This window comes from Mustela nivalis (genome assembly GCF_964662115.1).
Source record: "Mustela nivalis genome assembly, chromosome: 10".
Classification (NCBI taxonomy): domain Eukaryota; kingdom Metazoa; phylum Chordata; class Mammalia; order Carnivora; family Mustelidae; genus Mustela; species Mustela nivalis.
The window spans coordinates 3,684,489-3,710,273 of NC_139029.1; the positions used below are offsets into that span (position 1 = coordinate 3,684,489).

General features: G+C 63.1%; 1 protein-coding gene across 9 annotated transcripts; it reads right to left on the minus strand.

The window, feature by feature from the left end:
- Positions 1 to 152: 152 nt before the first annotated feature.
- PLEKHG5 (pleckstrin homology and RhoGEF domain containing G5) lies at positions 153 to 25,713 on the minus strand (the record flags this gene model as incomplete). 9 transcript variants are annotated; one of them, XM_082686802.1, is made up of 22 exons in its annotated part: positions 25,562 to 25,713; positions 24,612 to 24,688; positions 10,171 to 10,300; positions 9,154 to 9,256; positions 8,737 to 8,794; positions 8,281 to 8,372; positions 7,680 to 7,816; positions 7,259 to 7,404; positions 6,608 to 6,802; positions 6,342 to 6,530; positions 6,007 to 6,102; positions 5,284 to 5,334; positions 5,036 to 5,185; positions 4,582 to 4,692; positions 4,334 to 4,483; positions 4,115 to 4,252; positions 3,852 to 3,971; positions 2,632 to 2,764; positions 2,428 to 2,543; positions 2,124 to 2,329; positions 934 to 1,695; positions 153 to 664 (listed from the first exon to the last, which is right to left on the minus strand). In XM_082686802.1, exons 1-22 carry the CDS (start codon positions 25,563 to 25,565, stop codon positions 655 to 657), a joined length of 3,174 nt encoding a protein of 1,057 aa, XP_082542928.1. In that variant the 5' UTR covers positions 25,566 to 25,713. The 9 variants fall into 9 exon arrangements, with proteins under 9 accessions (XP_082542928.1, XP_082542929.1, XP_082542924.1 ...); XM_082686803.1 differs by lacking the exons at positions 24,612 to 24,688; positions 25,562 to 25,713 and adding exons at positions 21,016 to 21,134; positions 23,755 to 23,841; XM_082686798.1 differs by lacking the exon at positions 25,562 to 25,713.
- Between the last annotated feature and the right edge of the window lie 72 nt (positions 25,714 to 25,785).

Here is a 25,785-nt window from a genome sequence, read left to right on the forward strand (position 1 = left end):
CTGTGTTCATGCACTAATGCTCATCCCCGGTCTCCTCCAGTGGTGCCCTACCACACGTGGAGGGGGACAGGAGTGACAGGTACCTGCGCCAGGGCTCCAGCGCACCTGAGTCAGGAAAGGGGTGGGTTCCAAAACCAAAGGACTCCTTCCAGTAGTACATACAAGTCTTTATAAAAGAATCAAAAGCTCAATAAATATGGAAACTTACACAGCGCCGAACCCAAGCCTGGGGTGGCCTGTGGGACTGGGAGGGAGGAAGGCCAGACCAGGGGAACAAACATCCCAGTTGGGGCCAGATGAGGCTGGAGGGGAAGGGCCACCCCGGAGCCCAGCCCGGAAGACTGGAGTGGGTGATCCAGGAGCAGCGAGCAAGGGACTCTGTGGGGTTGGGGAGGACTTGGTGGGGGGGGGGGTGAACAGGTTAGTGAAGGTGGCCTTGTTGGGGGTCCTGAGGAAGTACTGCAGCCTGGGCCTGGCACTCAGCTCAACGCTCCTCCACTTCCATCCAGTCCGGCAAAGTGCAAATCGGGGGTCCTGCCCGGCAGTCTGGCTGCTGCGGGCACAGGCAGCAGCCCGAGCTGGGGGCGGGATGCCCCAGGAGGCACGCTGTCTGCCGTCGCTCGGTCAGGGGCTCCCTTGGGGGCCTCCCTCTGCTCAGACCTCCCTGCAAGAGAGGGGAAGGGAAAGATAGTCCTTCTCTGGCTGATGCCCCTCGGAGGGGCTCTGGCCGCCCTCCTGCCCCACTGGAACTCTTAGGCCCCTTCCCCACTGCCCTCTGCAGATACCATCGTGTAGGCTCCGGAGCAGGCTCCCGTCCCCATCCCCTAATGCCACCTGCTCCCAGCTTTAAGAGTGCCCCTACCCATTCCTGAGGCTCAGTGCCCCCCACTGCCAGCACACGGGGCCACCAGCCTTCGACCCCAGGCCACTCACGAGGCAGTAAGCGTCGAGTTAAGCAGCAGGGTGGTCCTGATTCGGTAGAGCTGGGCGAGCGTCAGCTTCCGGTGCTGGGCAGAGATCCCTGGGGGGGGCTCGGGCTGGACCCTGGGCAGTTCTTTGCTTCTCCTGGCGGGTCTTTCGGGCTCCCCCTCCAGGCAGCTGGTTCTGCCCTCCAGCTCTGATGGCTCAGAGCCACGGCCAGGGTTTTGTGTCCCCCGGCGAGCCCAGCTGGACCCAGGTTCCCGAGGGAAACCCTGAGTCCTCGTGCCGGGGACTGTGACGGCCAAGCAGAGTTCTGACAGACTGCGGCTAGGCGAGGGGGGTGCTCTGCACGTGGTGGCCCCTGACAGCAGCTGGAGGAGGCTGGCCTCAGATTTGGACTTGAGCAGGTGGGGCAGACGGGGCAGCAGCTGAACGGGTGTGCGGCGGCGGAGGCGGGGTGAGGGTGGAGGTGAGGGGGCTTGTGGCAATTCTGGGGGCCGGGGCACTGGCTCCCCCGCAGGGGTGGGGGCCGCAAAGTCTTGCAGGGAGGTTGGGGAGAGGGTGCCGTAGGCGGAGTCCATGGAGCAGGAGCGGCCATCCACGGGGCCCAGGGGCAGCAGCTCGCTGGTGGGCGTGACAGAGGAGGCCGTGGTGCTCAGGGAGGTCTCGTCCGACTGGGAGCTGAAGGGGCCGCCCTCGAACTCCGGAGAGGATGGCGTCTCCCCAGGCTCCACCACAACCATGGCCAGGGTCTCGGTGGAGCCATCGGAAGCACTGCGGAGCCAGGAGGAGATGCTCAGGCCAGCTGCCCGGGTGGCCTGGTACAGCCCCTGCTTGGGCACCCACAGGTCTACAGCCTCTGGCCTCTCCAGAGCAAGCGTGTGGCCACCAGCCCGATCTCCCAACTCCTACACCCGTAACGCGGACCCCGGGAATGGCACCTGGCACCACCACAAGACTCCTTCTGGTCGGACACAGTTCGAGAGCCCTTGGCTTGGCTCTCCGCCCGGCTAACACCAGACCATCAGAGTTGGCACTCCAACTAAAAACCCTTTGCCAAGCCCACCTGGACTCGGGTGGGTGGCACAGCCCTCTCCCCCACACGGAACCATTTGGAGGAAGGGGCCGTGCCTGGGCCCTGTGCAGGGTCAGGTGCCTTGGGGCCGGGTCTGCTCTGCTGGCAGGGGCTGGGGGGCGCATACCAGTGCTGGGAGTTGAGACTGTTGCTGCTTTTGCGCAGGATGGTGGGGGAGCTGGCAGCAGAGGTGCTACTCTCCCCGCCTTCCTCCTCTTCCTCTTCCTCTTCCTCGTCGTCTTCCTCCTCCTGCTCATCCTCCTCCTCCTCCAGGCTCTGCAGGTGCTGCTGGCTGCCTGGGTGCTCCTGGGCACGCAGCTGCTGCAGCTGGTTCTGCAGGTGGGGGCGTGGGTTGTGAACAGCCATCCCCCCGCCCCCCGACACCCTGCCCGCGCCCCCCTGCACCCGTACACCCACCACCCGGTCCCCACCTGGGCGTTGTAAATGGCGTCCACCCAGCCGCGGCACAGAGCCTGGCCGCTGGCCTGGAACGTGTAGGCGCCCACGGCACTGTGGAACTCGTTCAGATAGATGAGCAGAAAAGAGCCTGGTGAGGAGGCGCTCAAATCAGCATCGGCTAGGACCCGGAGCCCCTGCCCGCCAGCTCCTGGCCTGCGATAGGCCGGGCTCCTCACCAGGGTCTCGTAGCTCTCGGCACACAATCTTGTCCACCAGCAGTGGGGGGCGGATGACCTTGGTCCTCTCAGCCTTCTTCACTGCCTTGGTCACCAAGAGAAGGTCCGTAAAGAGGAAGCAGTACACGTCCATCTGCAGGGGTGGGGGGCAGCAAGGGGAGCGGGCGAGGCCGGGGATCAGGGCCAGGGTCCTGGGACCGCAGCCTGTCTGCTGGGACACCCTCTCTTGGGCTGGGTCCTGCACCAGCCCTTCCTTACTGCACTTTGGTGATGTCGCTGGGGGCACTCAGATTTTGTCAAACACCTTCCCTGCTCCCTGCCTCCCATGACCCTGAGAATAAAATTAAAATGAAAAGAGGGGCGCCTGGGTAGCTTGGTCAGTTCAGCGTCTGCCTTCGGCTCAGGTCACGATGTCGGGGTCCCGGGATCCAGCCCCACATCAGGCTCCCTACTCAGTGCGGAGTCTGCTTTTCCCTCTGCCCCTCCACCACTCATGCTCTCTCTTTCTCTCAAATAAATAAATAAAATCTTCTAAAAAACTAAAATGAAGAGCAAGATTTTATTCTTTCATGGAGCTATACAGGTATAATTTATTTCAGTAAAAAGTTCACATTAAAGAGAAAAAGGGAATTTATGATCTATGATTTTGAAAAACACAATTTGGGGGTTCCTGGGTGGCTCAGCTGGTTAAACATCCAACTCTTGGTTGCAGCTGAGGTCATGACCTCAGGGTCCTGAGATCAGTCCCCCACCGGGCTCCGCTCTCAGTGGGGAGTCTGTGTCTCGCCCTCTCCCCCTCTCCCTGCTTGCATGCACTCTTTTACTCTCTCTCAAATAAATAAATAAATCTTTAAAACCACAATTTGCAGGCTCTGGGTTATGCACCTGGGATTAGTAGCTCAGAAGCCACGCTCTGGGCTGTTCGTGACCTGCTCTTGGAACGCACCCCTCCCAACCAAGAACCCTTATGGCACCAGCAGGGGGGCCAGCCCAGCGCCCCACCGGCTGTGCCCATGCCGCCACACCTGTACAGAATACACTACAGGAGATCATTGAGCCCTCAAGTGACCACAAAGCCATTCCTTCTTGAACTGCTGCCCCAACTGACACAGCAGCGAAGAACCATTAACTAGGGCCCAGAAGGTTCCCAGGAAAGGGTGGTCCAAACCCACAGAGCAGGAGGTGGGGAAGGGGCCCTGCGGGTGGAGGGACCCGGTCACCTTGCTGTCCTTCCCCTCCTTCATCCGCAGGCTCCCCTCCAGCAGCAGCTGTCGCGTCTCCTCAGGGGAGGCGCCAGGGATGGGTGCTGTCAGGTCGAGGTGCAGAAACTCCTTCAGGAGCTGGTGATGGGTGGGGGGGCGGTGTAGACAGGTCAGGGTCCGACGCCCGCTCTCGCCCCGGCATCCTCAAGCGAGATTCCCAGCACAGCCCCGGGCTGCCAGTCTGGCCTCCCTCCGTTCCAGCAGGGCCAGGGGTCCCCCACCTTGTCCACCTCGTCGTTGCTGCCCTCCACCACCTCGTAGGCGTCGATGCGGCTCACCACGGCCGCCAGCCGCTGTCGCTCCTGCCGCTGCCGCATGCACGCGTTCACGTGGTGGATGAAGCGCTCGGCCGAGTCGATCTGCGCAGCGGGCGACGCCGGGGTCAGGTCTGGGGAGAGCCCCGAGCGGCAGAGGGGGGACCCGCCCGCCGCCCCGGTTACCATGGTGACGACGGCCTCCTTGGCGCGCGGCTCGTCCGTCCTCCTCAGCACCGACTTGAGCAGCAGCGGGTACTTGGTGAGCCGCTGGTGGGGCTTGGCCAGCATGTCGCTCAGCTTCAGCCGCTGGCACTGCGGGTGCTTCTCGGCCCACTGCGGCGCGGGCGGGGCTCAGGTAAGCTCCGCCCCCGTGCTCCTGGCCCCGCCCCAGTCCCGCCCACCGTCCTGCGGCGCCCCACCTCCGCGCTCACCGTGACATAGGCCCGGAAGAGGTCGCTGTCGCGCAGCAGGCCGCGCATGTACTCCATGCAGCCCTCCTCCTCCAGGCAGTACCGGACGTAGGGCTTGAACAGGGAGCCGAACTGGCCCGGGGCGGAACAGGCCCGGTCACCGCGCGCTCTCCGCGGCCGGGCCCTGCGCCAGCCCCTCTTCAGGCACTTTCGTGACCACCCCAAGGGGTGGCAAGTGTTATCACCCCAGTGTCCAAACCCAACTTCCGCGGAAGTGACCGCCCTCCCCAGGGAGGAAAGGCGGGTGGCCTAGTGGGGTTCAAACCCGGCGACCGACTCGGAGTTCTTTGTCTGGGAACACTAGGGGTCCTCTGGGGCCACTGGTGGGGGGGGGAGGGGCTGGGGTGATGGGCAGACCGGATTGGCGCTCCGGCCCTGACGCAGTGCCCCCGCCGGGGTCCGGCCCGGCCCGTACCATCTTGAAGCCTCTGAGGAAGTCCCCGGGCTGCAGCAGCGCCCGCGTGCGCCGCGCCTTCTCCAGCACCGGCGCCATCACGCTGGCCCACAGTCCGCGGTGCAGCCGCGCGATCTCGGGGATGTTGCTGAACAGGCGCTCGGCCTCCACCTGAGCGGGGCGGGAGGTGCGCTCGGCCCCGCCCCGACGACAAGACCCGCCCCAGCCCCGCCCCTTCCATCGGCACCGGGGCCCAGGCCTCGCCTCACCTCGCACAGCAGCCCCGACTCTTGCAGGTTCAGGAGGCAGCAGAGGAACAGCTGTGGGGGCAGGGAGCGAGGTAGCTGGGGGGCGTCCCGGTCCCGACGCCCCACCCAGACTCAGACTCCCCTGTACCCCTTCCCCCTCCCAGGAAACCCTGAAGCGGCCCGGGACAGAGCCGTTCACCCCATCAGAAAAGGCCCAGCCTCCACAGCCCAGCTGGGGGTGAGCCTGCCCCGCCCCCACCTGCAGGGACATCTCTGGGAGACCGGCCTTGCAGTCACACCTGGAGCTCTTTCCTCCCTCTCTGCCCTGACTCAGCCTCCGAGTTTTAACGAGGACGTTTTCCATGAACCCCAAGCTCAGGATAGGTGCGCTCCCCTGGCTGAAGTACACTCACTCTCACACACACACACACACACACACACACTCTCTCTTTCTCCATCTCCACGTCTAGGGGTGCAGGGCGTGGCTGCTGGACAGCTCGTACACAGCAAGTGCTCGGGAATAATCACTGAGTCAATGTGCCCAGTGTCCACCCAGCCGATGCCCCACACTTGCCCAAAGTCCCCGCAGGTGCCCGGCCTGTGGGACTCCTCTCCTCCTCCCTGGGGAGCAGCCCTTCTCCCTCTGCAAAGCCCCTAACTCTGCTCAAGGGCCCCCCCTGGGAGGCTACGGGGCTGGGGCAGGAGGGAAGGCTGGCTCTGGGCCAGGTGTGGTCCCACACTCACGTTGGTGATCACCCGCAGTTTCTTAATGTAGGAGGCCTCCGTGTGCAGGAGCTCCCACACCGCCTCCTGCTGGTGGCACTGCCTCCGCGTCAGCTTCTGCAGGAAGGGCAGCGGGTCGGCCAAGAGGTCCAGGGAGGAGACACGCAACCTTGCAGGCCACGTCCTTTTCCCGGCGGGAACATGGAGGTCCCCCGAGTTCTGGGCCCTCCTCTCCCATTGAGTCAGCCAAGTGGCGCTGCACTTTCCTTGCCTCGGTTTCCCCACGGTGAGTTAATGATGTCAGCAGCCTGGCAGGGCTGCCCCACAGAAAATCCTATCACTGCGGTGGTACCGACCTCATGCCCGTCAATGAGCTCCCGCCAGCTGTCCTCCAGCTGTAGGCAGGCGTCGTCCTCCTCCTCCTCCTCATCCCCCTCCTCCTCCCACGAGTCCTGGTCGAAGCGCAGCCGCCGGGCCAGCCGGGGCAGCCCGAAGAGGCCATACGCGTGCAGTTTGCCCTCCAGCTGCTCCATCTTGTCCACCTCCTGGAAGGACACCCATGGGTGGGGGCAGGGGACAGGGCCAGCCAGCTGCCCCGCCCCGGGCCCCTGGGACCACCTACCCGGCCAAAGGTGCTGGTGCTGGGGCCTGAGCTGAAGAAGCCACTGAAGCGACTGGCAGCCCTGTTCTTCCAGCTGTCACCACCACCACTGCTGCCACTGGGCAGAGAGCAGCTGGAAGACGCGGGGGCCTCCTGGCCAGGGATGCTCGTCTCCCCCAGGAACTCCGACATGTTCTTTCGGCGGCGCCCAGGGGCCTGGCCAGGGAGGGGGATCAAGGCCAGGCCCACCCCGGCTCCCACAGTCCCGCCCCACAGCGGGTTCCCTAGACCTCCGGCAAGCTTGAGATGTGGGAGGGTTTCTGCACACCGCCCACCCCGGGAGGCCACCTCTTCTGAGATCCGTACCTGCTCTGGGGCTGGAAAAGCCAGGCACAAACGCACCTGGGCCACCCTCCGCAGCCCCAAGCACACACAGTCACATGCATATTTCATGCACGTATAAGCACATCCCCAAGCGGATCCACAACACACACACACACTCTGGGGCACCAGCAGACACTCAAAGACAAGACCCATTATCTTGGGGCCCCCTGTCCTCAGAGCCAGCCTCGTCCTCCAGAGGGGGAAATTAAAACCCAAGAGAGGGGTGAGGGGCCCAGGTGACCTCCCGCTAAGCCGCTCCCCACCCCCAGTCCCGACACAGTGCCTCACCAAGATGTCCAGGCTCTCCCGGCGGCTCTGGGGGTCCGCACGCTCCAAGGAGGGGGTCCCGGCCCTGGCCGGCCGCAGGACCGGCAGACTCAGGGACTTGGAGTCCTTCACTCCCTGCTCCACCTTCCCCTCGTCCCCTGGCTTGGCTGGGGCAGCATCGGGGGAAGGAGAGGTCCTCAGCCCCAGTGGTGAAGGGGACCACGGACCTCTCGCTCCTGAGGATCCAAACCAAGACCTGGCTGCCCTCGCCTGGGGCCCCGCCCCCCCACCACCTAGAGCCAGGGCCCGGCAGAGACACCTGTATGGTAATGAGCCTGCTCAGGGCCGTGGCCAGTGGGAATCTGAGCCTGGGAAGAAGCAGCCGTCTCCAGGGGGCCCCAGCCTGGGCCCAGCCACCCTGCCTGCCAGGGTCACCACTCACCTTTGACCCGCAGGTAGTGTCCCCCGAACCGGTAGGCCTCAAAGGTGAGGGACAGGGGTGTGTTGGACTGGTCCAGGTAGATATCCACTTTACCCAGGGCTACGCCCTTCCTTTCAAACACCGGCAGCAGCACCTCCCTGCCCCAGGATGGGAGGGGTACGGGTTAGGGGGCAGGCAGAAGGACCCCCTACCCTGGGCACAGCTCCAGCTCCACCCCACCTTACCGATGATGAAGGGAGACACCCACAGGATCATACAGAGGCACCAAGACATACAGGTGTGCATGCACGCACACACACACACACGCACACAACTGCCAACAGAGGGTCACACACTCCTCCAAGTGTCTCCACACAAGCCAGCATGCCCACGCCCTCACACTTGCGGGTCTGCACACCAGGGCAGATGCTGTCACGTGCCGGGCCATATCCAGGAACTGGGCCACGCGCACATGTGTTGGGATACACGGGGGGCTCTGCCCAGAGGTGGGAGCCCTGCTCACTCACAGGCCACCACACACACATACACCATTAGGCCTTTGAGAAGCCATACCTACCCTCCCCCACCCCACTCCCTCTGCCTTGGCCCCACCAAGCCCTACCCCAGCGACTTCTTCTTCATAGCTGGAACGATCTCTGTCTCAATGTCCACATTCAGGTCAAATTTCAGGGTGAAGCACTCCTTGCTTGGGTCCTGAAAGGGCACGGGTCTCTTCACTTCGGGGCCCCTTGTCTCTGAACCTCCTCCCAGGGTCCAGGATGGAAACCCCAGCATGAAAGTGAATGCAAGGATCTCCCCAGCCTGCCTTGGTCCCAGGGAGGTCCCCTGTATCCCTCTCGCCCAAGGGAGCAGTTCCTGTAGCATCTGGCTCCTGGCTAAGGTGGGCAGTACTGGGCTGCAGGGCACAGTGGTGGGGGAGGGGGACCCACTCACTCCAGACCCCATCCCCGGTCCTGGAGGTCAGAGCAGACAAGCCCAGCCTTGGGGATGGAAAGGGACCGGCCCAGAAAGGGCAGGGGCTGGCAGAAGCCCCCTTGACAGCCTGGGGACTCCTTACATCTGTGTGTCTCCTTCTTGCCTTCTTGGAGAGTTTCAGGCCTGTGCTCTTCCGGTCACTGCAGAACAGGGGGCAGAGGTCAGAGGGCATGGCCAGGCCCTCACCAAGGTGGGATGTGAATGGGCCCTAGCTGGCCGGGCACTCCTTGCTCACCCCAGGGGTGACAGATAATTCAGGTGTGCTCAGGCAGCCCAAGGCCCACAGGGTCTGTACGCCCTCTTGTGGCCAAACACAGGAGCCACACCCAGTGGTACCCAGTCCCGCTGAGTCCTAGCCCTGGAGCTGGAGGCGGGCCCAGGCTGGACAGCCTCCTCCAGGAATCAGGGCGTCCATGGTGGCAGGGAGGGGTCTCCAGTCAGGCCTTCGGAAGCCTCTGGTCTTGGATCTTAGATCAGAGTGTCTGCTCTGCCCACCTACCCTTTGCCGTCCACAGAGCTTTCCTCTTCCTCCTCCAAGTCCACCGCAGGGCTGGTGCGCGGGGGGCATGACCGGGTAGACACATTCCGGGCCAGGACAGAGCCTTTGGAGTAAAGTGAGAGGGAAGGTCATGCCTCCTCCCTCTCTGGCCCCGTTTTCATCTCGCTACCAGCCCTGGGCTACCCCTTCCCCGGAGGAGCGAGCGCCCTGCAGGTCTGTGAGGACGGGAAGGGGCTCTGTCATTGCTTCTTATCTCTCCATTGCTAGACTCAAAAAGACACAGGGACCCTGGGATGACACCCCAGGCGATGCCCCGCCTTCAGTACAAACCCACCTGTGGCCTCAGTTTACCCTTCTATAAAATAGGATAAAATAGGGATGAGGAAATCCTGCCTCTGGGATTGTTGCAGGAAGGGACTGACATCTACAGCTGTTCCCGGGGCCTCCTCTCCCCACCACCGTGACGACACCCAAGGTCCCGGGGGCTCGGCAGAGGCGGAGAGTCTTTTCATCCCTCTGACCTGCTATAAGGGGAGACAGGTCTGGCATTTTTGGCCAGGCAGCCGGTGGCCAGCAGGGCTCGGGCCAGGTCCCTACGCAGCAGGAGGGGTTTCTTGTTCCCGTGACCTGCCAGCCCCACCCTCCACCACTCTGCTCTCCAGTGGCCTGGCTGAGGGATCTGCCCAGCAGTCCCCAGCCCTAAGGACAAGAAGAAAGGAGACTCTTCCAGGACGGCCCTGGGCAAGCTGGAGGAGGAACTCCTGCAGACCCACAACCTGATAGAGACAAGCCTGCTCTTGAGATGGGGCACTGTCCCCGGACTTCTCTTATTAAAACACTGGGAGCACAAAAGGGGACGTAACATTCTTGGGTTTCACTGTTTTCGGTCACAGCTCCGGTCCTTGTGACGGCCCAGTTGCCGGGCTGACAGTTACCAAGACGCCATGCCCTAGACAGGGAGTTTGCTGCTGCTCTGGGAACTCGAAGGGACAGGCTGGGGCCCCTCCCCACGCTCACCTTGCGGGGGCAGGTCAAAGCGGACGTGCCCATCATAATGCATGATGCTGTGGAACTTGCTGTCACAGGCCTCACAGAGGTTGAGGGGTCCCCGGCGGTGCAGCTGCTGGCACTCAGCGTGGTGGCATACCTTTTGGGGAAGGGGGGATGGTGGCAGGGAGGGCCCCCAGCGGGCACAGCGGCAGCGGGCACCACGGCGGCCCGGACCACTGCAGGCCATAGGCCCAGGCTCCTGGTCGCTCCCAAGGCTGCTCGTTTCTCAGCCATCCATTCCGCATGGGGGGCCTCGTGCTCCTTAATTCACTCTGTGGACAGTCCCCCAGCCCCACTATGTGTCCACTGTGAGGAATCCGCCGAGAAAAGCAGATCCCTGCCCTCGAAGAACAAAGTGTGGAGGGGAAACTTCCAGGGAGGAACCACGAGGCCGTTGCTACCAGGGCCTCTTCCTGGGGTTCAGGAAGGAAGGGCACCCCAAAATGCTCAGGGGTGACATCTGGTTCGGCCAGCTCTGTGTCAGAACCGGCAAAGCCCTTCCCGTCCGCCCCCCACCACCAGCCCCTCTGCCCTAAGTTCTGTGACGTGCCTGGCCCCTGCATGCAACCTCGCATGGGGTGAAGGGGGTGATGCTGGAGTCCAGAAAGGCACCGGCGTCCGGTGCTAAGGCAGTGCTTCCCCCCCACCCCCTCCGGGTATTTACCGTATTTACTCTGTCACCCTATGTTCTCCCCCATCCCTGGGGAGGACTGCCATGCCTCGTCCTCTGCCCTCTGGCCCCCACAGCTCACCTCCAGCTCACTCTGCTTCCCACTCTCCTTATTCCCCACCAGGTCCACCCACCTGCCCCACACTGTGGGGGGGCTTCACCCTGCTCCAATCCAGCGGCCCGCCAGGGAGAGCCGCCCAGCTGCTGGTGTGGAGCTGCACAGCGCCCTCCCTCCCCTACACCCTCAGGCTCCCTATCCTTTGGCTCACAGGCCCTGTTCTCCGCCTTTCAGTGAAGACCCTTTCAGTGAGACCCCATGAAACAGGTCTCCATCCTGACCACTTCCCCATTTTCCCTCCCAGTACTCATTAACGTGTCTTTCCTGACTTTCCATTTTTAAGTATTTCAGACTTACAGAGAATTGTAAGAACGACACAGTGACCTCCACACGCCCCTCTAGCTTCCCCAGTCGTGAGCATTTGTCGCGCTGTGCTCCCCTCCCATTCCCCCCTCCCCAGGTGTGGAAGAGCACGGCCATTCTCCTACAAAACCCCAGTACAACTGTCCCGGTCGGGAAACTGATCACGGATATATGACCCGGTCCGTGGTCTAAGTTTGCATCCGCCCATCTGTCTGAACCACGGCCTTTACGGATGTGTTTTCCCACACAGGAGCCTGTTCAAGATTCACACACACTCTCAGCCGCGTCTGTTTATTCCCTCAAGGACGAGTTTTCCACATGTGTCTGTTGTTTTCTTTCAGGACATCGATACTTCTGAAGCATTCAAGCCAGTGGTCTGGCAGAAAGCCCCTCCGCGGGAATCCTTCCGGAGGACCTCCGGTGGTTTCAGGCCGAGCATCTGGGCAGGGACATGAGAGAGTGGACAGCAACCCCCTCCATGCGGCCGGCTGCCGGGTCACCCGGGGACCCCTGTACTGTGTAAAGATCCTTTTTCTCTTTGGGATGAGTAAGTAGCCCGTGGGGGGTACTCTGAGATACCGGAGCCCCAGCCACCCCAGGGTCCTCACACCCACTGGTGATGTCCACCTAAACCGAACAGGACTACAATGGTTGCAAAGAAGATTTTTCTACCTTAGAAAATCTTCTCTTCCTCTCAGACCCTCTCCCCTGGTTTCCCCGTCCGTCCCCAACTCCCTCCTCTGGGCCCCCAGCCGCGCGCGCTTCTAAGTCCACCCACGGGACGCAGCCCTTGGCACAGGGGGGTCTCTCTCACGCCATCTCGTCCTCCGTGGTTCCCCAAGCCCCACGCTCTGCTGTCCCCCCGCAGCTCTCAGCACCCCCTTGTCCACTTCCTGCTTTGGGGGGGCATGGGGCTGAGCAGCAGCTCCCCAGAAAGACGGGTCAAGTCCTCACGCCCAGGACTTCAGAGGATGGCTTTATTTGGAAATAGGGTCCCTGCAGATGTGAGCAGTGAAGACGAGGTCATGCTGGGCTCTCACAATCCTCCGAGCAGGGTCCCTACCAGATGAGGAGGGAGAGACAAGGACACACGGGCAGATGATGACGCCGCCGCTACATTGCGTGGGTCTCTGTATGAGGCTCAGCTTCCGCCCACCCGGGGGGTGCTCCGTGTTATGGCGGCCCCCGGGGAAACAGATCCATTAGGCCAAAATCCTTGGGGTCACTCTGATCTCTGTCACACCTCAGCCTGGGCCAGAATGCTGGCGGCCCTCCCTTCAAGCCGCCCACGCCCCCTGGCCCACTGCTGCCCCCTGGCCTCCATCAGGGTCACCGCTCACCCCACCCACAACAATGACCTCATCACTGGTCTCCCTGTTTCCATCCTTGCCCTCAATCATTTGCTCACCTAGAGCTGCCCGAGCAGCCCCTCCGCCCCCTCGGCGGCTTCCTGTCTCCCTGCAGGAAAAGCCAGAGTCCTGTGCGGTGACCGTGGGGGCCTCATGCCCTGTCCTGCCATCCAGGCTCGCTCCGCGCCACCCGCCACCCCCGTTGTGCCCCTGTGCTTCGGAAGCCCCACATCTGCTGCTCCCTCGGCCTGGAATGCTCTTCCCTGGACACGGAAGTGACAGACCTTTACGCTAAAATCACTGTCCCTTCACACTCCCCGTCCCCTCGGAGCCCGGTCTGCCAGGGAGCAGCCTGCCTGTCTCTCTCTGCTCCCTCCACACCTCGCCGGCCCCGAGGACTGCGGACGGCGATGCTAGTCTGCCCCACTCACTGCCCTATCTCCAGTCCTTGCTGCTCAGAGAATACTTGCTTAATTCAGTAAGTAGGGCGATGGAGGGTCGCGGGAGGGCTCTGGGCTGGGGAGAACCCGATCAGAGATTTCCAAGGTGACAGGATGAGGACAGATGGCCTCGAGACAGCAGAGGAAGGAGACAAAGAGAAAGAAGAAGGGGGCTGAAAAGTCTGATCTAGACTTACAACCTGATCACCATGTGCCTGGGGGCTGGGCTAAAGGCCCCTCGCCCCAGAAGGTAGAAGCTGTGACAGCCCCTATCTTACAGAAGACAAAAGTGAGACTCGGGAGGTTTTCAAGTAACTTGTTGAAGGTCCCCAGCCAGTGGAGCCGGGACCCGAAGCCAGTGCCGTGAAGCTCCAGCTCCTAGATACCCAGCACGGTAATGCGTAGCTGAGAAGGGAGACAGGAGCAGGGGAGGCTGGCCCGGGGCAGCCTGGGGAGAGGGGGCAGCGGCTATAGAGATCAGAGGGAAGCAAGCATAGTTTGAGGCTCACTGTTTGGCTCCTGTGGCCCCTCAATCATCCATTAGACCGAAACATAAAAATCCAACCCCCCAAAACCATGGGCACGGAAATGACAACAAGCAGGGGGCTGACTGGGCCCTGGGCAGGTGGCTGTGGACACGATGGCCCAGATTCCTGATGGCAGCCTGAGCGCCAGGTGCCCCCCACTGCCACATCCTCCTCAAATGGTCTTCCAGTGTGTTCCTGGGGCTTTGGGCAGCCTGTGAGTTGTGCCCTTCAGCCAGAGCCATTGTTTCTATTCTCATTTTATCTACTCCAAAAGAGCATGAAAACTGCTATCCTCAGCCACAGCTCTGCCTGCCCGCACCGTGCGTCCCTGGGGCGCTGCGGACAGAGTGAACACTGGCTGTGCGGCTTCTGGAACCCCCCCTCCAAAAGCTGCAAGCTTCTCCTCTTGACAATGAATCTAGGGAAAGCGCCGACCCCACTTCAGCCCCTTCTTCGCAGAAGCCCCAGTCGGCCAGCTAGACAGCCGTCCCCCAGCCTTGCAGGCAGCCTGGCACAGGTACCCCCCACTTCCAGGCCTCTTGTGATTTCCCTGACAGCTTCATTTTGCTGGTACCAGACTTGGAACAGAGCAGTGGGGCTGCTGACCTTCGGGTCACCCAGGCCCTAGTCGCACAGTAGGGGGTGACATGCCAGGACCCATGCTAGGTTGGAAGGGTCCCGCAGTGGGCCTCTGGGACCTTCCAGCCCAAGTCCCTGGTTCCCTGCCACAAGCCTATCTTTAAACCAATCTAATATATAGACCACCGATTATCACACGAGAATTCACTCCTGACAGCAGATTCAACATTCAACAACTATTTATTGAGCACCTACTGTGTGCCCACCCTGTGAAGGTACTTGTCTCCCTTGAGACACTGGGGAATACTCATTTCCTGCCACTCCGGCGGGTGCTGGGGAGTCTCACCACAGCTCCTATTACTACTAACATAATATTGTTACCATGGCTACTACTGATGGTGGTGATGATGGGAGCCTGTGCCTGGCCTGTGGCTGACGGCCTCTGCTCCCAGCCTCCCAGCAGCCCCCGCACTCAGGGACAGCAGGACATGTGAGGGGAGGAGCCGGATCTGAACCAGGTAGGTGTTTCTTCACTTAACAGATCTGTTGACAATAAACTTCCAGGAACCCCCACCCCAAGAATCACGAGCCTACCTGGGAGCTCAGGCTGGGCTGGGCACAGCCCTCTTGCTCCTGAGTCTGGTCCCCACCCCTTCTCATACCTCCATCCCCAGGCGGCCGGGTCTCCACAGCTCCCTTCAGGAACCAGGGTCTAAAGCAGGGCAGTCCTTTCCCAAAGCCAGACTCTTGGACCTTCTCTCAGACCAAGGTGCCTACTCTCCACCTTGGCTGCCCTCTGAGGGCAGCAGCACCTCTGCCCATGGGGGAGGGGCATGGGGGGGGGGGGAGTTCCCAGGGCTCAACCCAAAGAGAAGAGCCCCCTGGACCAACAGGCCAGATCACTCAGGACCTCCAAAGGCAGCAGATGGACCCCAACTTTACAAATAACAGAAGGGGCCCTTCCGGGAGCATGGTCAAGGCTGCCCCCCAATGGGGATGGGGTCAGAATTCTGACCAGAAGTCAGAATTCCCCACACGCACTAGGGCTGGGGCCAGAGGCGGGAGCAGGGGCTGTGGGCAGGGCCCGGACAGAGGAAGGGAAGGGGGGGGGCTCCAGCGCAGGGCCTGGGACCCGCAGGTGTGTCCGGACGCAGCCCCAGACACAAAAGGCTCAGCGCTGGCCGGCCCCGCCGCCGCCCGGGCCCCTCGGCCGCGGGGTGGGGAAGCATCCCGTGGGGCGGGCAGCCGCGCGCCCCCCCGCCCCGCGCCCCGGCGCCCCGTACCTGGCCTTCACCGTCGCGGGCGTGACCCCCCGCCCGGCAGGGCAGCTCGGGGCCCGGCCTGGAGGCCGCGCGGCGCCCGGAGACGCCGGGGCCCGTCCCCATGGCGGCCGGAGGAAGCGGCGGTCTGCGCCGCCCGCCGGACAAAGCGCGGGGCTCCGCTTCCTGCCATTGTGCGGCCGCGCCCGCCCCCGGGGCCGAGCGCGCCGGGACCCCGGGGCCCCCGCCTGCCTGGTCCCCGCCCGCCTGCGCCACGCCGGGGCGGCTCCGCGGCGCCCCCAGCCCCGCCCCCGGGGCGCTCCCCGCAACCCCTCGCTGTCCCCCGCCTCCACTGCGAAGCCCAGACCCCAGCCCAGCCCCGCGGGCGCCTGGCCCTGCCCTGCCCTGCCCTCCTCCCCACCCCCAACGCCAACGTCTGGGGCGCAAAGACCCCTCCCTGCAGTCCCGGAGACCCCTCCTCTGAGCCTCAGGTCCCGGCCCCCCGCCCCACTCCCTCACCCAAGGGAGCTCCCGAACGCTGCGGCATAAGGGGGGGGGGGGGGCAGGCCTGGGGCACATCCCACCCGTGTCCTCGACCCCGCTCTGTGTCCTGTCCCAGGGACGCCTGTCTCTGCTCTGACCTCCAGCTGTGCGGACCGCCCCTCCGGCGCTCAGAGGCCCTCCTGAGGGCCACCCGAGCACCCGCCCGCAGTCCTGAGTCCTGAGCCTGCGACACCCTGCTCCTACTGCCCTGCGGTGGTGCCCAGGAACGGGGGGGGGGGGGGGGGGGGGGGGGGACCGGCCACCGGGGACGACAGGATGAGGCAGCGGGCGATAGGCAGGCATGTTGGTGGAAAGGGCGGAGAGGGTAGTCCTTTGGGAGCCCCCGGAGTTGAGTGAGAAGGAGCATCAGGAAAACCCCGAAGCCCAACTGGGCTTTCTCCCAGATTGCGAATCTTAGCAGCTCCAGGCTGGGTCCCTACCGCCTGCCCCACCCCCGGGGGGGGGCGGGGGGGGCGCACTCATGGAAACCTGAGAGGGGAGGATTAGGGAATGGGTGCCCCGCTGTAGGGTGGGGTAAGGTGAGGGTGGGGTCCCCACTGTAGCTTGTCAACGAGGTTTTCCACTCATTCCCAAGAGGTGGGGGCAGGCGCTACTATCCCCACTCACTGCTGGTGGCAAAGGGACATAAAAGGCCACAGGCAGGACTGAAACCCAGACTTCTGACCCCGTCTCAGTACCTGTGAGGCTGGGGAGGGGGTGGGGGTGGGGATGGGGATGATATCATCAGACCCCCACCCCCACCCCCGCCCAACCCCTAGACAGCTCCTTCTCCTTCTTCTGGTGCGGTGGGGAACCCAGGCGGGTAGGCAGCAAGCGTTTCACTCCAGCCCACTGGTTTCAAGGGCCACCTCCACTCCCAAAGCCCAAGCCGTCCCTGTCCACACCACAGGCAAATCTTCTGAACACTAAAACCTGATCAAGTCACTCCCCACTGAAAACTCTCCAATGGCTTAGAATAAAATCCTACCATGCCTGGCTCCCACCTCCCCCCTGCAAGGTCCCTTGCAGTGGTCTCCAAGCTGGCCTTGTCTCCATGGCTGCGACTCACCAAGCTCAGCGCCTGTACCTTGGCCTTCTCTGACGCCCGATCTTGTAGCGGCTGGCGCCAGACCCCCACTTCAATGCCGCCTCGTCAGTGAGGCCTGTACCTCCTCTCAGAATGAGTAACCCCTGCATCCCTCGTTCTCAATCCTCTAAAGAATTATTTCCTCCTAAGCATCCAAAAGTACCTGAACTTGTTTTAACTTTGGTCACTTCTCGATTATCACTCCTCCGTGCTAGAATGTCCTCTCCAGAGGTCAGGGGCCTTAGCTGTCTGGGCCACACTCATCGTTCACACTGAGAACAGGTCTGGCCCATGGCAGGTGCTCAGTGAGACTAGATGAGAAAAGACGGAGGAAGGCAGAGGAAGGGTCTTCATGCCAGAGTGGGCCATGGGGGCAGGGAAGGTCTCGGCCTGGATGTCCCTTCCTGCTGCTGATGGTCAACTAAGCCGTCCTAACCATCTAACCACAGGTTCTCTTCTGCCTCCTAGCATCCGTGACCTTGGGCCTGACGGCCTGGCCAGCACAGTTGCTACCACAGATCTCTGTCCCCATGGCCCCACAGCACTGACAGCTGAGTGCCAGGCCTGTGCCAGGGGTTTGGGGCACCAGAGGTCACCCAAGTGACCAGGCCCAGGCCTTCCTCAAGTCATGCCGCTGCTGAAGCACCCTCCAGGCAAGGCAGAGGGCTGCTCTTTTGAGGACCAGGGCCCTAATGCCCCAGGGCCAAGAGTGCAGGGTCAAGGACTACAGAGCAAAGGCAAGAAAGGAGCCCCCAGCCCTTGCACCGGGGTAGGGGGAGGCCTCAGCAATCTCCTGGGTCCCCACCCCCTCTGTGGGAGGGAGCTGAAATAGCCCATGCGCAGGACAAAGAGGTCCCAGCCCCTGTCTCCCTGGGGAGGGGGCCCCTCTTCAGCCCAGCCCCAGCTCCAGGCTCATGAGTCAGGGCTGGCTTGTTGAAACTGATACCCAGAAACCAGATGCTGGGCTGATGAATAATGGAGTCTCCAAGGCAGGAGCCCCCTTTCATTCCCCCCAGCACCATCTCCCCAACCCCAGCAAAGCAGAGGATGGTGGGAGTCGAGCCCCACAACAGGTTGGGGATCGGCCTGGTCTTTGGTGGGACAGAGGAATTCCTAGTCCAGGAGCGACCATAGGTCTGGGTCCAGCTCATGCTCTGCTCATAGGTGACCAGTTTGGATGGAGCGTCTTGGCTAGAGGGACAGGACTGCCCAGAAGTTCCTGATCCCAGGCTAAGCTCCCCTGGGAGCTGACTGGCCCCCAAGGCCCCATGTGGCACCTTGGAAATCCAGGGGCGGAGGCTGCAGGTTTGAGCAGGCTGGCCAGGGTGGGGCTAGCTCTGCCAGGAGGCTCTCCTAGTTCCAAACGGCCCACCAAGCCCCTCCCTTCCCCCCAGGCCTGGGCCTCACTCCCTTGGATTCTGGGGCCCACCTGGAGGCAGAGCCTGCTTTAAGGCCCTGCCCTGTGCTGAGCAGATGGCAGGGGTGTAGAGAACCTCTCTGCAGGCCAGGCTAACTACACAGGCCCCAGAAGTCACTAAGGCCCTTTCCCGCCCCATTATCCCAGGGAGCGGTCCAGCTGGGACCCAGCGCTAAGGAGGGAGGTAGAGGCTGTGGTCAGTGGACTTCACCTCACGCCCTGTCCCAGCACAAATGTGCCAGATCCTGGAGTCCAAGATCCTAGGCCTGAAGCCAGTGCCTTCTCCTGACCTCTCTCTCTAGTGAACGAGAAGGCTCCTTGGGAGGGCCTCAGGGAGGAGGCGCAGGCCTGGGCTGCAGAAGACCTGCTTCTGGGCTCCACCTACCCCCGCCCTCATCCACCTGTGCAAAGAGGGCATTGGGCAGTTCTCTAGAATATTCTACCTAGGGATGGCCCCTGCGCCCTAATGTGTGCCTGGACCCTGGCCAAGGGACAGAAAACAGTAAAATCCTCCTAGAGCCCCGCAAACCTGGGGAAGGTTCCTTCGGAATTTGTAGGACCCAGGGCCCCCTCTGCCTCCATTTCCGCGTCTTTGATCAAGGCCAGCCAGGGCCTCTCCAGGTTCTTGGGTCCTCTCCCTCTCCCCTCCCCCAAGCGGGTCCTGACCAGGCCAGGCCTCCCGACGCTCAGGCTCGCGCGCCCCCTGCCGGCCTCGAGATGACTTTCCGCCTGGGACCAACTCCCCGACGCCCAGCTCCCGCAGGGTCGCGGAACCCTCCCAGCACCCCGCGCCGAGGCCCCTCCGGAATCTTCTCGCCCTGCCAATAATCCTCGCACCGGGGCTGGGGCCCTATAAGCTCCTCACGGCCACAGCGCCGAGCCAACCCCACCCTAGAGTCCCAGGGGCGGGGGCGGGAGCTTGAGCCCATTCCACCCTCAAGTAAATGGAGGCAGAGCCACTGGAGCCCATCGATACCCCCCCCCCCCGCGCAGCCCTAGGACTGCGTGGGACCCTCTACTCCCGGTTCTGTCCACTAATTCGGGGGCAGTTTTGGAGCCCAGACCCACAGCCGTCCCGATCCCAGCCCCGTCTCGTCCCCAGCTACCCCGTGGGACTCACCTTAGGGACATGGGTCTCCTCCCCTGTGGCTGGGGCTCTGGCCAAGGCTGCCAAAGCCTGGGTGCGGGGAGGGAATGGGGGAGCCCGCGCGGAGCCGGGGGCACCCGAGCCGCGGGGCGGGCTCAGTCGGCGCAGCGCCGGCGTGGGGGCGCGGGACGTAGGGGAATTACGGTAGGCCGGCGCGGGCGCTACCACCTGGGCGGGCCGGGACGTACCATCCGAGCGCCCGGCGGGCGAGGGCGGAGGCGCTGGGAGCCGGGGGAGGGCGGGCGCTGGAGCCCGCGGCCCTGGGGGCGGCAGGAAGGGCGGCTGGCGCTTGGGGGTCATCTAGGGGCCGGGGGGTAGGGACTGTCACTGGCCCCGAGGGCGCTGGCCCTTTCCAGGCGTGCGGAAAGTTCGAAGTCCCCAGGCCTTAATGACCCTGGCGCCGGAGCCACGGGCCCGCCTATTTCGGCGCCCCTCTTTCCCCCTGGCGCAGGCCGGGCATGGCTGAAAACGGGGCCGCTCCGCCGTTCGGCGCTCCCCGGTTCTCGCTCTGCCGGCCGCCCAAGTTCAGAGTAACTCTGCCCTCTGCACAGAGGGTGCGGGGAGTGCACGGGACACAAGCGGCTCGCTGGAGGAGTCAGGCAGCCGGCCCCAAGCACACCTCCCGCCTTCGCCTTCCCTAATTATGACCACGGGGTGAGGTGGGTGGAGCGGGCATGGCCCCTAGGGCCTGGGGCTGATCTGGGGCTCAGGCCCACCTACATTTTCCCAAATCTAGATGCCCCTCGCCAGGCCCGGGCCTGGGGGCTGCCGGTTCTCCCTCCTGGCAGGCGCTGCCCTCTTTGGCAGTGCTGACCTCCCTGGGGCTGGGTCCACTCCAGGACAGCTCATCTTGGCTATAGCCCATGTGGGGGTCCCTCTGTCCTTGCCTCCGGGGCCAGGCACCCCATGCCCTCAGCTGCTCCCCCCGGGAATGAATTCACCAAAGCCCAGGAGTTCCTCCTTGCTTCTCTGGTCCGGCCACTCCCCCAAGCTGCAGACTGGACTGCCACCTGTCTACAGCTGACCAGCGTCTGAAAGTCACCCCCAGAAATCCCCAGACTCGGGCCACTCTCAAGGACACCCTGGCCTCCCACCTCTCACCCCCAAAGCCTTGCCCGGGAGAATAGGTGACTCCCTCTCCCATTATTCACCACATCCTGCCCATTCTTTCCCCACAAGGATCCCAGATCCACCCCTTCCTCTGTCCACTGGTCTTCATTTGGCCGCCCCTCCCTAGCACCCCTCCTCCTGACTCATCCCTGCCACCGCACAGCCTACTGTGAAGCTGGAAGGGAACTCCACTGTCTCTGCTTGAATACCTCTAGAATGGAGTGCTCACAAACACCAAATCTGAGTGAGAATTTTAAATTTACCTTAAAAAGGAATGGGGTGATCACAGCCTGTACACTGGGGTGAGCCTCCCCCCTGCCAGGACCCGGCGGAAAAATTCACCTCCCTTTCTTCCTGACGGATCCTTAGAAACAGGGAGGCTCTGGGGACAGACAGATCTGGTGTGAGTCCCGGCCTGACCGTGGCAAGTCATTTAACTCCCTTCTTCGTGGTGTCCTGTCAGGAAGGTAGAGACTGGGACATGGGGTGGTCCCTACTGCAGAGGGTGGGTGTGAGGACAAGAACATTTCCTGCGAACGCAGGAATGAAGGGCGGCTGCCAGGATCGTTACCTTTTAGGATGATACCCTGAGGCTCCCATCTCCAGGATAAACCAGTTCCCTCCAGTGTCACCTGCCAGTGTCCCTTGGGCCTGTGTCAGCCCTCCTCCAGGTCCCCTGGCGCCCTGCGGTGCCCTGCACAGACTGTGACCAGAGCACCTGCCTCAAGGGGGCCCCTCCAGTAGCTGGGAAGCCAAGACCCCATCTGTCCTGTGATCTCTCTGCAGGAGGGCTGGGTACCCACTGTCACCGCCTGGCCCTCCACAAGGGAGGAAGATAATACTTCCTTCATCTCCCTCCTTTCCGAGACTCCAAACTCCACCTGCCCTGGGAACAGAACCAGACGCACCATAAACCTTTGCCATGGAGGGTGGGGCTAGGTGGGGTCTGGGATGGAACCCGGGGAGCCCTCAGGTCTCAGGAAGGGGAGGAGGGCACAGTCTCAGCTGAGGGGTTTCTCTTCCCCTCCAGGGTACGTGAACAGCCAGCGTTCTCCTGAACATCTCCATCATTCCACACTCCACGGGAAGCACCACGGCACGTCTGAGCCCCGTGTTCATCCTTCCCGCAACCCGAGAAGCCTCAGCTTTCGATGAAGAAACTGAGGTCAGAGACGAGTCGTGATTTGCCCGGTGCAGCACAGCTGGGAAGGAGTGGGCTTTGGCCCCCGAGTTCACAGGGGTGGGCTACTCTCCACACCTTCAACCTGAGGAGGGGCAGGGATACAACTTCTCTCCTGTGGTCTCCGAAGCTCTGACCTTAGGGTGCTCCCTGTCCAGTTCTGCCTCCCCCTGCCATTCCCTGGCCCGGCTCCCTCCTTAGAACCCCAGCATGCCTCCCTGCTCGCTCACCTTCCTACCCCTGGCATTCCTCGGGACGCCAGCAGCCTCCTCCAGGAGCCTGTCTCCCGAACGAACTCCAGGGGTGGGGGGAACCCCAGCACCCATGAGAGGCTAACACAAAGCCTGGGGACCAGTTGGGCAAACCCACGTCCTGACTTCTCCCCTCCTCCCAGCGGAGCTAGGATGTCGGCTCCTGGAGGCCCTGGGCCTAGAATGGGGCCTGGCATAGCAGATGCGTTCGGTGAACGCACAAATGACGTCATCTCCTTTACAAAGCTAGTCATATCCTGCTAGCCTTCTGAGCCTCGGCTGGGGAGGAGCGAGAACGAGGCTCTGGATTCCCCTCCAGACCCAGCTCTGCTCATCAGGCTGCGCAAGGTGGGCGAGGTCTCTCCTCTCCGGGCCCATTTTCATCGAGTCGAGGGAGAATAAGGCTTTCCTCCTGAGGTCTCTGTGGGCTCAGGGAGACAAGCAGGAGGGCCTAATGCCCCACCTGGTGCACAAGCCTGATTGGTCAGTGGTGGTGATTCTCACCATCAAGGACAGTCTTTGCTCCTCTTCCTCACCGAAGCAGGATGTCAGTCGCCCTCTCTCTTCTCACTGTCTGCTCCAGCCAACTTGACCCCTTACAAGACAAGCCTCCTGCCCCGTATTTCACGCCCTCTCCTGTGTCTACGGCAGCCCCCCCTTCCTGGGCCAGTCCTGTCTGCTGCTCGGCCTCTCTCTATTTTCTCCTCCACTGGAGGCCACCTTCTCCAAGACGTCTGCCCTCACTGGGCCCCCAAGCCTCTGATCACTCAGCATCCCTGTCCCCAAAGTGAGTCTGCGCCACTGGTCCTAACAGGGGTCCCCCTGGGGACAGGACTCAGGACTCTCCCCCTGCAGGCTGCATGACCCTCTGGCCAATGTCAGCCACACTGAGTTCCAGGCAGGCCAGGGCTGGGCTGGAGCTAGGACCTAGAGGCCATGGAAGGCCCACACTTGCTGAGACCTGGTCGCCACTCGGAGGCCTCCCCTCTGCACAGTCAGGCACCTCCCATCCTTGCCCCTGTCTGTGGCGGCTCGGGCGCCTGGCGCAGGAGCAGCTGCCTGCAGGAAGGGCCCCTGGTAGGATGTACTTTGGGGGCTGCTGAGGCCGGTGTGTTGCCAGGAGCCCCCATCTGGGAGAGAGGCAACCAGCCAACACCAGAGCCCCAGTGCCAGGCACCAGCCGAGCCAGCACGTTGTGTCTGACATCACAGCCACCCCCTTGCCTGGTGACCACGGCAACTGAAAGCCTCCCCCTCCTGTCCCCGCCCCCAGAACAGTCCTCCATGTTCCTTCTAACCTGGTCTTCCTGTACAGAATGTATGAGCATGTGTCTGGGCAGAGGGGGGAGGTAGGGGGAGCTGGGCGGTGGGAGGGTGGCATTTTTAATTTCCTGCAGCTGGCAGAGCTGAGCTACAGGGCGGTTCGGAACACAGGCTCTGCCATGACACAGATCTGGGCTCTGGGTTCCAATCCCAGCTCCACCACATCCCAGCCATGTGTCCTTGGGTAAGCCACTAGCTCCCTGAGCCTCAGTTTCTTCGTCTGTAAAGAAGAATAATGACAGGACGCACCTCCAAAGGCCAGAAGGAGACAGGGGGCCCTCCGCTCCCAGGCCGGACCCAGTAAGTGCTGAAGGTTTTCATCGTGGTCACTCAAATGCATGCTGGAAGAGGCCAAACTTGGGTTCAAGCCCTGGCTTGGTCTCTCATGAGCTGTGGGGCCTCAGCCAAGTCACAGGACCTCTCTGAACCTTGGTCTCTTCTTCTGGAAACCGGGGCACCCAGGCCTTCCCAGCAGAGCTACCACCAGCAGCACATAGGGACAGAGAGCACGGGGCGTCGAGCCTGGCGCGTTATGGGTAGAATCGCCCAGCAATATTTATCATCCTCACTCTCCTTCTGCCCTGCTCCCGGCTCCCAAGTCCTGGCTCTTCAGGACCGGTTGTCCCTTCTTCCCTTTGTCATTCCACAGCACAGTCACTCTCACCCACTACCCTAAGTGTCCCCAATCCATGCCCAGGCCTGACTAGTGGCCCAGTGCTGTAGGGAGGGTGCCAACGGAGCACTGGAGCGAAACCTCCGGCTGGGGGCGGCCCTTCCCTTCCTGGGTCTCAGCTTCCTTTCCCTGACACGGGGCCACAGCTCCCATCGCCTCAGCATGGCTGCAAGGACTGCAGGGCAGGAAAGGGCTCTGGGGCACCCCTGCTCCCCTGGCTAGCAGAAGGCCCCTCCATTTTGCTGTTTCTGAGCCAAGGGCAGGCCCTCTGCCTCCTAAACCAGGGCCCTACCCACACGTGAACGCAGAGGACACCGTGGCTGGGCCAGCTGCACCTTTGCCAGCGCCCTGTGGGTATCCATGCCTGGAGAGAGAGAGGGTCAGAGCGCTGTCCCCTCTGCTCCCGGCAACCCAGGCCCTCCAGCCTCCCTACCTTGGCCGCACGCCCCTTGTCCATGCAGTCTGGGTTCTGACAGCGCAGTCCTCTCTCCTCCGCCAGGCTCTGGTCGTCTGCAGAGGAGAGAAGCAGTGGTTATCTGTCGGGTGGGGCCCAGGGAAGCTGCGCCCCAGGCTGGGGGCACCCAGGCGGCCCTGTCCCCACCCCCCTCCCGTGGCCTCCAGACTAGAGGATGGGTGGAGCGGTCTCCTCAATCCTCCCTTCAAAGGAGGTCAGTGTCCCTTTCTCTTTTAAATGCCAACTTATCTGCACGGGAATCTGTTTGCAGAGTCCTTTTCTTGTTGCAGTTCCCCAGGGAAATTATCCAGATTCCACGGGGAGAAAACGTCTTTGGAAATAAGCGGCTCCCTCCCTCTGTCCCACTAGTGGGGGGCGGGGGTAGCTCAGTGACCTTGCGGGGCTCCAGACTTCCTGGGGGACCCCGTAGGGCTGCCGGTCCGAGATCCCTTCTCACCCCTGCCCTCCACATCTCAGCCTCTGTGGACGCACTCCTCCTCAAAGGGCCGGGGTGTCCCCTTTCCCCACCGTCCATCTTTGACCCGGAATTTGGCCCCCTCCTAGCTGCCCCTCTTCCCAGGGGCTGGGGCGCAGCAGCGGAGGGGGGCAGGGAAGGGGCAGAGAGGCTGCCCGCCCCAGCCAGCCTGCAGGGCTAGGGAAAGGGGTGCTGCTGAAGCGGGCCCCAACATGGGGGCAGAGTTTGGACCCCCACCGCGCCGATTTCGACACCGGCGTCCACCTCCCACCTGGAGCGGGCCTTCCCCAGAGCGGGGTAAGGAGCGCGCTCTGGCTCCCCACGGCTCCCCGCGCCCGCCCCGCCTGCCCGCCGGCAGCGGCGCCCCCCGCCCGCGCCCCTCCTCGAGCCGGCGCGGAGGCAGCCCGACCGGCAGGCCTGCTCCGCGGGGCCGGCCGGGGGCCCCCGCACTCACCCATGGAGGAAGCGCCGAGCGGCCGGGGACGCGGGTGGGGCGGGGGGCGCCGCGGGCCGGCCGGCGGGGCGGGCGACGGCGGCGGGGGACGGGCGCCAGTCGGGTGCCGGGGGACAGGCCGGAGCGCCGCAGCCGCGGGACCCTCGGCGGCCGGAGGCGGGGCGGGGCAGGTGGGCGGCGGGAGGAGCCCGGCGGGAGGCCCCGCCTATGGGGGGGCTGGGCTC